Below are 10,446 nucleotides of genomic sequence, written 5' to 3'. Positions count from 1 at the left end.
CGCACACGCCTTGCAGAAGATGTGCCCACACGGCATCAGCTCGACCGGGTCCTTCCATGAGTCAAGACACACCGCGCAGGTGAGCTCCTCACTAAAATCCTCGCCAAGGCAGAGGTTTGCCATCGTCATGGGTGGCGTCTATATTCGTAATCGGATGGAGGGTAGGCCCTTTTCAACGCGAACACAAATACACGAGCAAAGCAGCAGCGAGAGGAGAGGAGAGGCTTTCGAGGTGATGATCGTTGTCGGAGACACAGTACGAACAAGCCGAGGCACACGAGCGGAGATGCGTGAGCGAAGGAAAAAAAGGAGGAGCGAGAGCTCCTGCTGATGATGAGAAAGAGTGCGAGTCGGTGTATACGGTAGCGTAGGGGCGGGTGGGTGATAGAATGCAGGGAGCAAGACAACGAAAAATAAAAGGACAACGTGCGGGGTGCGAAGCACGACAGGGCACGAAGATCAAAGAGAAGGAAAAAAAAAAACAGATGCGACAACGAGACACGCCAAAGCGGTTGTTTCCGACTCTCCAGCCCCCACCCCACCCGCACTCACCCTCCTGTCGCACTTCGTCACGACGACAACAAGCTCCAGAACGTACCCCTCCTCGCACAGCTATCTAGAAGACAAAAAAGGCCGGGGCTGGGAGGAAGGCGCGGCAGTGCCCTCGGATGGAGGCGCAAAGGTGATACAAGCCTTTGTTCGTGTACGATACCCCCTTTCGGCGCAAACAGAAAAAAGGAAAGAGGAGACGTGCTGACAACAGAAGCCACCAACACTGCACCAGCGCCCTCCAACAGTCCCAGTGTATTGTACAAGGCACAACAGCGGTTCGTTCACACTGCGCAGGCAATCCTCATGCAACGCAGGGTCAGCAGCAACAAGCAGAGAAATGCAAGTGAGAGGGGCAGTGCCGAGAACCCTCCACACACACAAAGACACACAGACAGGCAGAGATGCACAACAGATGTAGTCAATTCCACCAAAAACACACACATGAACAAAAACAAACCGCCAAAGCCCACAGTGATGGAGTGCGAGTAAAGGGTGTGTGGGCACGAACCGGTCAGGGAGGTGGAAGAGAAAGAGAGACTCTGGAGAAGCGCGTGCGAGCCGGACAGCGAGGCTTACGAAATCAGACCAACTGAAAAGTGTAACCGCTCTAAGAGCGAGAGTACCGACACCGAGGCGCGTGCGAAGGGGGGAGAAGAGAAGGAATGCACACCGAGAGGAGCGTAATGGCAACCGCGCCAAACCGAAAAGAGAGAAAGGAAAAGGGCAGATGAAAGAAAAAATGCAATCGAAGATACACGTCGGGAGGGGAGGGGAGTGCGACCGAAGAAGGGAGAGAAGAGGGCAAGTCGCAGCAGCAGCAACGACAAGAGACTCGAAAACGAAACGGACAAGATACAAGAACGCGAACGACAAGGGGGAGAGAAGAGATGGAGGAAAACGAAGATAGGGAGTCCGATTATGCGGAGCGTTGCACGTGAAGTGAGGCCCAAAGGTAGATCCGTCTTGTGTATTCTTTTTTTTTTTCGATCTCTCCTTTTGTGCTCGCCTCCGAGATACACAAGAGTGCAAGTGCGACAAAGGCCGGCGGCGGCGACGAGACAGTCAAGTACCTGCAGCAGGTGCGTGTGGGTAATTGCAGAAATGTGATATATGTGCACGCGTTGTGCCCGAGGAGAAACGCGTGTGTTTGACGCCACGTCCACCCAACCGTGCAGTCATGCGTGAGGAGAGGAAAGGGGAAGACAAAAAAAAGGAAAAGGCAATACAAGAGAGAGTACGATGGCAAAGAAAAAGCGAACCATGCAGCCCCGGTTCAGGTGCAACAGGAGAGTTAGCGAGCGGCGCAGAAGACACACCCCATGAAGAGCCCTCGCCGGAAGGCAAGAGAAGAAAGGGAGAGGCAACACACGAAACAAAGCGAGTCCGTGTGCGAGTGTGTGCGGGGAGGGAGAGCGGGAGACGTGCACACGAGCTTACAAAGATCCTGCGTGTAAGGCATGGAAACGGAGATGCGGTCTGAGCGTCTCCTCCCTCCTCTCTCTCCCTCTCAGCCCCTCCCACATCTTCCTCTGTCGTGCACGTTTCAATGTTTTGTTCCGTCGTCATTGTGGGCGTTCTCTTTTCTTTGCGCTCGTGTGTGGGCCTCTGTGAGTACGTGTGCGCATGTGCGTGATTGTGCGTCAGTGCTGCGCCAGGCTTGTTTCCTCCCTCTCTTCCTCACACACGCGGGCACGATGTAAGCAGCAAGTCAAAGAAAAAGCAGTGGCAAGGAGAGGCCGAAGTGCACTCCTCCTCCGCAACTATCACGCCGAGACCACTCGGTCCTCCACCCCCTCCTTGGCATCGCGGTCCGTTGCATTTGCTGAGCGCGGGCGCTTAGAGCCGCTGACACCGATACCAGATTCTCTTCCTGCCTCTTGCGTAGCGAACCGTCTCAGCAACGCTGCCCGTCGCTGCCGGCAAAGCTGTAGTGTACGGAAAAACCCCTGCCGCACAAGGCGGGCAGCGCGCATCTGCCACTGGATGCTGCGACAGAGCTGACGCCAGAACGCCAAGCTGTCCCCCAGCGGCAGCGGATCATCGACGTCAGGGTCGAGAAACACATGCAGCGTCGGACGCTTCGGTGTGCATTCGCGCCGGTAATCCATATAGTACGGGTCTGTGCGCGGGATGTACAAGGGCAACTGTGCAGCTGTGCGACCCAGCGCGGTGGCGGTGTGGATCGCCCAGCAGCGCGCTGTGTGAAACACGTGATAACCGCCTCCACCAAGCAGTACCGTCGGTCGCTCAAGCGACAGCACATCTGCCACACACTGCGTGTGCGCCAACGTAGTGACGCAAAGCCGCCCAATGAGGTCGCCCGCTATGGTGTCCGCGCCGCATTGCACGACCATCGCCTCCGGATCAAAGCACTGAACCACGCTGGAGAGTGCAGTGCGGAACGACAAGAGGTACGCGGCGTCTCCCGTGCGCGTGGGCAGCGGGACGTTGATGGCGAAGCTGTCGGCCGTCTCACGCGTCGGATAGTCGCCGGTGCCGGGGAAGAAGCCGTTGCCGAACTGGTGCAGCGAGAGCGTCATCACGCGGTGATTGCCATAAAAGGCCCCCTCCACGCCGTCCCCGTGATGCACGTCCAGGTCAACGTAGAGGACGCGCTGGTAGTGCCGCAGCAGCCGGCGGATGCACAACACAATGTCATTCACAAAGCAGAACCCGCTTGCGTGGGCGGCAGCGGCGTGATGCATGCCGCCTGCCCAGTTCATCGCCACCGTTGCATCGCCGCGTACGAGGGCCTCTGCACAGGCAAGCGAGGCGCCGGCCTGGCTGGACACCAGCGCCCACACCTCAGGGAAGAGAGGGCAGTCGCCGTTCTGAGACGCGAACGGGACGTCGAATTCCTTCTGAAAAGCTAAGGACATCTCGTCCAGCGGATTTCCGCAAATGACCGGTGCCTGCCGCAGACATTCCAAGTACGCGCTGCGGTGAAACGCCCCCATTTCCTCCGCCGTCGCCGGACGAGCATGACATACAGTCATGCATTCTGCATTGTCGAGGCCCAGGGAATGAACAAGCGCGTGCAGCGCACGCACACGAGACGGTCGCATCAAATGACCCTCTGCATAGGCTATGGAAGTGACGGAGTGATCCACAAAGTACACCACTTTCCGCCCCCCAAGGCGTGACTCCGGTGCATCTGGCTTTTGCTGCAGTTGCGATGTTGCTGCGCTTTCCTCGCTCGCCGTTGAAGACCGCGGCATCGACCAAGCGCGCGGAGACTCCGCAGAGGCGTCGCCAGGAATCACCGAAGCGGGAAACGAGAGCGATGCTTCGTGCGGTGAGTGATGAGAGGAAGCCCCTCCCGACGACGGTGAGCCCGCCGCTGAGAGCGCGGGAAGCTGCTCCGGAGTTGACATCGCAGATTATTCTAGCTGCGGTAGCAACGAGCACACAAGAGCAGCGGGCGGCCGGCAAATGCGCCCCGAACGCCTTCAGCTACGCCTCTTCGATAAAGTCGCGTGCGCGAAGTGTTCGGTCAGCCCCTGCTCTTTGAAAAGATGTAAGTAAAACGTCAAAAATGGCAGATGCAGCAGATGAAGCGATGAAGGGATGAAGTAGCGAGAGCCGCTATCGAGGAGGCAACAATAGAGGGAGGAGAGGAACTAAGGACGGCAGAGGCGGACAGCACACACAGAAACTCTCGCGTGCGTTCACCTGCTCCTGGCACAATTGCAGCCCTTCTTCGTCCCTTCTCCCCTCTCTGTTACTTTGGAGCGCGACGAGGCCAGCTTGTAGAGGATGCACAACGCAGGCGACGTGTTCCCGCTCCTCCTCCCATCGACCCCATAGGTATACCCTGAGAACTGCGGGAGCGATCATCGTCCAACTCGCCTGAGGAGCAGAAACGCTATTCACACGTCTTGAGCACGTTTTTCCATCATAATTCCAGCTGATCGTCGGACACCCCTCTTCGGGGCTACAAAAAGCAAAGCCATAGAAAGTGAAACAGAGCAAATTAAGCAATTCAGCAGGGAGAACAGGAGTGATGTGCGCACGCAGACACCGCTGCGAACGGAGGTCACACTATCCGATGAAGATGATGAAGAGGGAAATATATAAAAAAAGACAAGGCAAAAGCGATCTTCTAGTTCCCCTGTGTTCCCCTCTGCCACAGAGCATGACCCAGCCCACGCTCGACACAGCCCTGCCCGCAGGCCCCATCGCCTCGCGAAAAGCAGCAGCAGGCACGCATCACGGCAAGGGCCCCGCGCCTCACAATCTACTCGCCCCTGACCCCGCAGGCCGCCCCACAGCCGCCCCCCCACCACCATGCCCGTCCCCACCCGCCGCATCCCGCCCGCGGTGGCCCAGGCTCCCCCACCAGCAAGGCAGTGTGAGGGCCGGGTGGGGGGCACGCCAGAGTCACGCCGGAGCTCCACCCACCACACGGATGGCACAAGCGTGCTCACTGTTGCAGGTGCCCCCACCGCAGCGCCATCCAGGACCTGACCGCCGACAGCAGTGGCGGTGACTCACTCCGACCTCCCCCTACGTCGTCGGTGCATGACTCTGTCACCACGAGAAGCGGGCTGGCCTTTGGCGGGGATAGTGGAGGGGGGCTGCTCGGCCTCCCCAGACAGAGTGGGGGCACTGGACCCTGCGATACCACGCACGGAGGCGTCCCACGACAGCAGGGGAAGGAGGAGCAAGGAGACGCAAAAAAAAGGTGGAATAATGGCCCCCTCCGCTTCGCTTGGTGCGTCGGCAGCTGCGTCCTCCCCTCCTGTCAACGAGTGTATTGTCCTCAACCCCGCCTCTTTACTGCAAGTACGCAACGAAGAGACCACGGTAAGCAGGAAACGCGTGATTCATGTTGATTGCTTAGTGGAAACAATGGGAAAGTGAGGAGGAGGGGGAGGGGCCTTGCCGGACATCAGCATTGTGACGCAAGTCTACGCGGCGCACTGCGAGAGTCGATGAAAGCGTGCATGCTCAAAGAGGAATTCCCTCTACCGCGTCCGCTGTGATGGCTTCGGAAGAAGGCAGCGCGTCTTGATGCACAGGGCGGGCGGCAGCATCAATTACAGCGCCGTTGCGCCCTTGCAGGGCAAACTGGACCCACTCGCAGTCGTTCATCTGCGGATGTGTCACGTACGAGCTGTGCGTCAAGCTAGGGTTGCACTGGTGCGACAGGGACGCCTTGCGGTTACCCCGCCACCCGCAACTCGTGCACAGCACTGTAACACTCATGGACGCCTCCGTGATCCCCTCGCTCGGCATCACGAAACCCGAAACGGTGGTGTGGCACATGGCGCAACGCGTCGTCGTAGGCGGTGCGCAGTGTCGGCAGAAGATATGCCCGCACTTCAGCAGCTGTACGGGGTTTGTCCAGGTGTCATAGCACACTCGGCACTCAATGTGCTTCGGCACTTGTACGGCGGTGCAGGTGCTCTTGTTCATAGTCAAGTGGTTAAGCGTGGCTTGCGAGAAGGAGCGCGGAAGGTAAAATGAAGATATGTAGGGCGGAGGTATGCGCTACAAGTCCCGCTGCTGTGGACAATGGCAATGGAAAGAAGAGGTGAGTCAGGAGGGAAAAGGGAGGGCGAAGTTGAGTAATGGGTTTAGCTGGATTTTAAGCGTTGGTGTACCTTAGCTTACGCGGCCTCTGCACGCAGGCACGCACACGTACACATAAATCGTCACAGCGAGAAACACAATGAGAAGTAAGCGCATGCAGCAGAATATCACACCACAGTAGAAGCGAGTTACGTACACCACCATTTCCCCGCGTCCGCCACGCATTGGATGATACGCACCCACACAGACACACATACATGCACGCATGCATACATACATGTGTTCGCAATATGTGCATCCGTGGCGGGACCACCCTTCTGCATCGCCTCCTTCCTTTTGGGGGGCGCTCTGTGTGTCTATTGTTTTCAGGATGTTACCTGTCCTTCTCACGTGCTCTTCTTCTCGGCGTTCACACCCTGAGGACAATCCGAAACAACACAGAGAGAGAGAGACGCACACCTACAGAGAGGTGAAGACATGAGGGGGGAGGTAGAGAGAGAGACAGACAGACAAACAGAGCGCCCGAGAAGAAAAAAGGAATAAGAGGTAAGCGCAACACACAGCAACACAGCCATCAGAAGAGAGAAAGACGGAGGGAGGGAGGGAGGGAGGGGAGAGGGCACATGTGGAACGGAAGGGTCGAGAAGAGGAAGGAACAGAGACATGCACATATACAGACAGACACAGAGAGAGCTTTAGTGCCGCAGCAACAGCAGAACTCACGCTCAGCATCATCACCTTCCCACGCACGCTTTCTCGAACTGTCGCACATGCACACACACACACATTTTTGTGTGTGTGCATGTACGGACACAAGGACACCTATTTCACCGACGCATGTCTTTCACCTTTTGTTTTTCGTTTCCTTTTCGCTGCATGCAACGCGCACATAGGCTCTCTTCACACAAACTGCACCAGCTTTACCGAAGTTCGGTCGCCCAGCACCCCAGCTTGCGAGTGAATGTACGCGCTTGTCCAGAACGTCGTCGCCGTCCACTGCTCGACGCTCTTAGTGGATTGAAATTTTCGAACAACGATGCTGTGCGGTGTAGGGAGCACGCCCACCAACGTCACTGACCGCAGTCGATCAACAGCCTCGTCGCTGGCCGCCAGCCCAGCACCCGACTCACCCATCCCCACCTGAAGTGCAAACGCTCTCGTTGTCTCAGCGGCAGCTGTTCCATTATTCACGGTCGCCTCAGACGTTGTGTCCACATAGTACTTGGTGATCTTCCGCAGCGCATCGGTGCTCTCCAGCACCGGAAGCGCCACCGCTACCGCGGCGTCGAGCGTGTTGATAAGAAACGGCAAAGGAAGCCCCACTGCGAGTTCCTTGGTGCGCTGCACCACGTAGGCGTCCTTCGCCTCTCGCACGACTGCGCGGTGGTCCACAAGGGCAGCAATCAGGTACAGGGAGCCATTGGCTTGGTATTGCAGCAAACTTGCAATGGCTTCGCACAGATTCACCATTTGAGATTGGTGCACAAGGTTGTTTGACGTCCCCGCCGAAGTAAACGAACCGCCTAAAGTATCCCCTGTTGTGCTGTTGCCAGGCGAACTTGGTAAGGTGCTGCGCAAACAGCGGTAGGTGACTTGGGCGAAAAAGGAAACCAGCTTGATGGACGGCTCTCGTCCGAGAGAGGTGATAAACGGCGCCATGTTCGCCAGCACCACGGTGCACGAAGGGAAAAGCGGAACGAGTGCCTGCAGGTCTTTCATCTCCATTACAAGACACAAGGCAAGCACGATAAGGCCATTGTACGTGCGCGCCGGAGACATCTTCGGAAAGCGAAAGGGCAGGGCTGCGCTGCACACTTGGTTGCACTGCAGCACGAACCCCCGCACCTCAGAGAGTCGAGTCAGCACGAAGAGCATTAGCTGGAACTGGTACGTGTAGAGCGGGCTGCGACGCACGGCGAGGGCGTAATCGAGAATGGGGATGACGTAGTCCAAGGCGTGGGAGCTTGTACCGAACTGTGCCAGACACGCTGGTGACAAGTCCAGTATCTTCCAAAAGAGCACCATGAAGTCATCCAAGGAGGCAAACCAGCCCTGCGAAACAGGCAGGTACGTCTGACTGGAGTACACATTCACACCAAGGATGACCTGCATGCGCTGCACGAGTGCCTTTGCCTCAGTTAGGGTGATGTCCCGGAGCGCCTTGCGCACACTGTGCACGAAGCGCGGCGGTCCGATATGCGGCAGCGGCGTCGTAGAAGGCTCGATGCTGTCGGGCGGCGAGTGCAATGTGTTTGATACGAGAGCGTCACAGAGAGCGCCGGTGCGGCTTGAGGCAGTTCGTGACGACCCCCCTGAATCGCAGATGGGATGGCTTCCATTCCGGTGGCTAAGGGTGCTTGTCTCTGGCCCGTCTGCCACCGTAGAGTTCACCGGCTCACTGACGCGCATATCACTCGCCTGTGAAATTCGCTGATCCAGTGACGGGCCGGCGCCATCTGCCACGGAGTGCTGCCTCTCGGACGGAAGGATGGGATCCAGCGGGACACCCATGTAGCACAAGGTTGCGTTGAGCAGTCGGGCGCTCGCCACTACCAGTTCCTTTTCCTCGACACCGAGGTGACTTGTGTAGGGCAAATATCCATACGGGACGAACTGAAGAATAGTGTTGAGCATTGAGATGGAGAGTGTGGGCGTCAACGGCACCGTCGAGGTGGACAGAAGCGGCTCCAGGAAGATGGTATCTCGGAAACCGGCTTCATGGTAGATCAGCGAGGACAGTGCCACAAAAAGAACTTCGAGGAGTGCTTTCCGCCGTCGAGGAAGTCGTGGCGTCGCCCAGGTAAAGCTCGGCGTACTCGTGTTGATCGCAAGAGCTTGGATAGGATCTTCGGAAGCAAGCCCCGGGCACCACATCAGTCCTGTGTCTACCTCCGTATGCGTGATGCTGACGCTGGCTTCCGTTGGCAGCACCGGATACTCCGGCAAGGTCAGACCACGCACAAAGCAGCACTCGACCAACGACCACACCATGAACGACCCCAGCGGAAGCGGTTCGGTGCACAGCTGTGTTGGGGAGAGATGCGCGTTCTGCCGCGGCAGCAACGGAAAGGTGTCCTCCGGATTCGCATCGTCACAGGTCTTCCCTTCAACAAAAAAGAGCTGCTGGAAGTGCGCTGTGGCTGCCGTCCGTGAGCGGGTCATGGCTGCTGGTGGTGGCGTGGCATCGTCTGCTCCTGCAGGGGCCGCTGGATCTTTGCTCTTCGGGGACGCATCCGCCGCATCCTCAAGCGGTGTTGCCCCGCTTTCAAGTGCTATGGGCAGGATGCAGAGCAGGATGCGCAGCGCGGAGTGGTACTGCGTCATCACCTCCGTCGTGAGAAGTGCACTGGGGGGGTTGGTGCTGGTGTTGATCTCGTGCCGCTTCACGGCCACCGCCGAGATGGCGCCAATGCAGCGGTACAGCAAGGCTGCGAAGTTGCGCGTGTAGAGGTGCCGCAGCTGACGAACTTTCTCCACTGTAAAGATCCGGCTCGTTTCCTCCTCTGTCATGGTCATGTTAAGAAGCTGACTCAGCGACTCAGGAGAGGCTGCATCCTCAGAGAGGAGCATCCGGACAAGCTTGGCCGTCTCCAACGTTGAGCTCGAGGACCCCATTGCGCTGTAAGAGAAAACGATGAAATCGTACAATAGACGGGGGGCCGAAACAGACGCGAAAAGGATGAGCGAAGACGACGCGATACGAAAACTACAAAGAGCAACAAAGCAGCAGACGCGTCACCGGTGAAGATGCAGGTCAACGCCTGTGCTCACAAAAGGAAAACAACCAGGCGAAACGAGAAGACGAGAAGGAAAACGAAACGACGATCCCAACAAAAGCCCGCGTAAACGAGCTACGTGACTTGCGTCCTTGTATAGATCGCCTTGCGTGCGTCTGTGTGCGGCTGTGTGTGTGTGTGTGTGTGTGAAGGGAGAGAGAGAGAGGTGGCCTGCTTTGTCAAGGAATGGACAGATGAGGATTTTATTGAAGATCAATCAGATTGGTGTGCTTCAGAGAGAGAAACAGATACGTTTCGTTTGTGCGATCCCTCCAGGAGCACTTCCACTTTCTGCTTCCCACGCAGGGGGGGAGGGGGGAGATTCAGGTACGCGCCACATGCAGTGACGAAGAAAGACGAGAATAGAGGAGTGGCATGTGAATTTTTGCTTTCAACGCGTCCCCTCTGCCACAGAGCATGACCCAGCCCACGCTCGACACAGCCCTGCCCGCAGGCCCCATCGCCTCGCGAAAAGCAGCAGCAGGCACGCATCACGGCAAGGACCCCGCGCCTCACAATCTACTCGCCCCTGACCCCGCAGGCCGCCCCACAGCCGCCCCCCCACCACCATGCCCGTCCCCAC

General features: G+C 57.7%; 2 protein-coding genes across 2 annotated transcripts; both read right to left on the bottom strand.

Annotated features, from left to right (window-relative positions):
• Window positions 1-2,315: 2,315 nt before the first annotated feature.
• On the bottom strand, window positions 2,316-3,926 carry LDBPK_241410 (histone deacetylase, putative; the record flags this gene model as incomplete). The annotated part of the gene is made up of 1 exon (XM_003861184.1): window positions 2,316-3,926. One exon carries the CDS (start codon window positions 3,924-3,926, stop codon window positions 2,316-2,318), a length of 1,611 nt encoding a protein of 536 aa, XP_003861232.1.
• A 3,061-nt stretch (window positions 3,927-6,987) lies between these two features.
• On the bottom strand, window positions 6,988-9,702 carry LDBPK_241400 (hypothetical protein, conserved; the record flags this gene model as incomplete). The annotated part of the gene is made up of 1 exon (XM_003861183.1): window positions 6,988-9,702. One exon carries the CDS (start codon window positions 9,700-9,702, stop codon window positions 6,988-6,990), a length of 2,715 nt encoding a protein of 904 aa, XP_003861231.1.
• Between the last annotated feature and the right edge of the window lie 744 nt (window positions 9,703-10,446).

Source organism: Leishmania donovani, chromosome 24, assembly GCF_000227135.1.
Source record: "Leishmania donovani BPK282A1 complete genome, chromosome 24".
Lineage (NCBI taxonomy): Eukaryota > Euglenozoa > Kinetoplastea > Trypanosomatida > Trypanosomatidae > Leishmania > Leishmania donovani.
The sequence above is the reverse complement of the archived record's forward strand: the minus strand, read 5'-3'. Positions and strand labels throughout refer to the sequence as shown.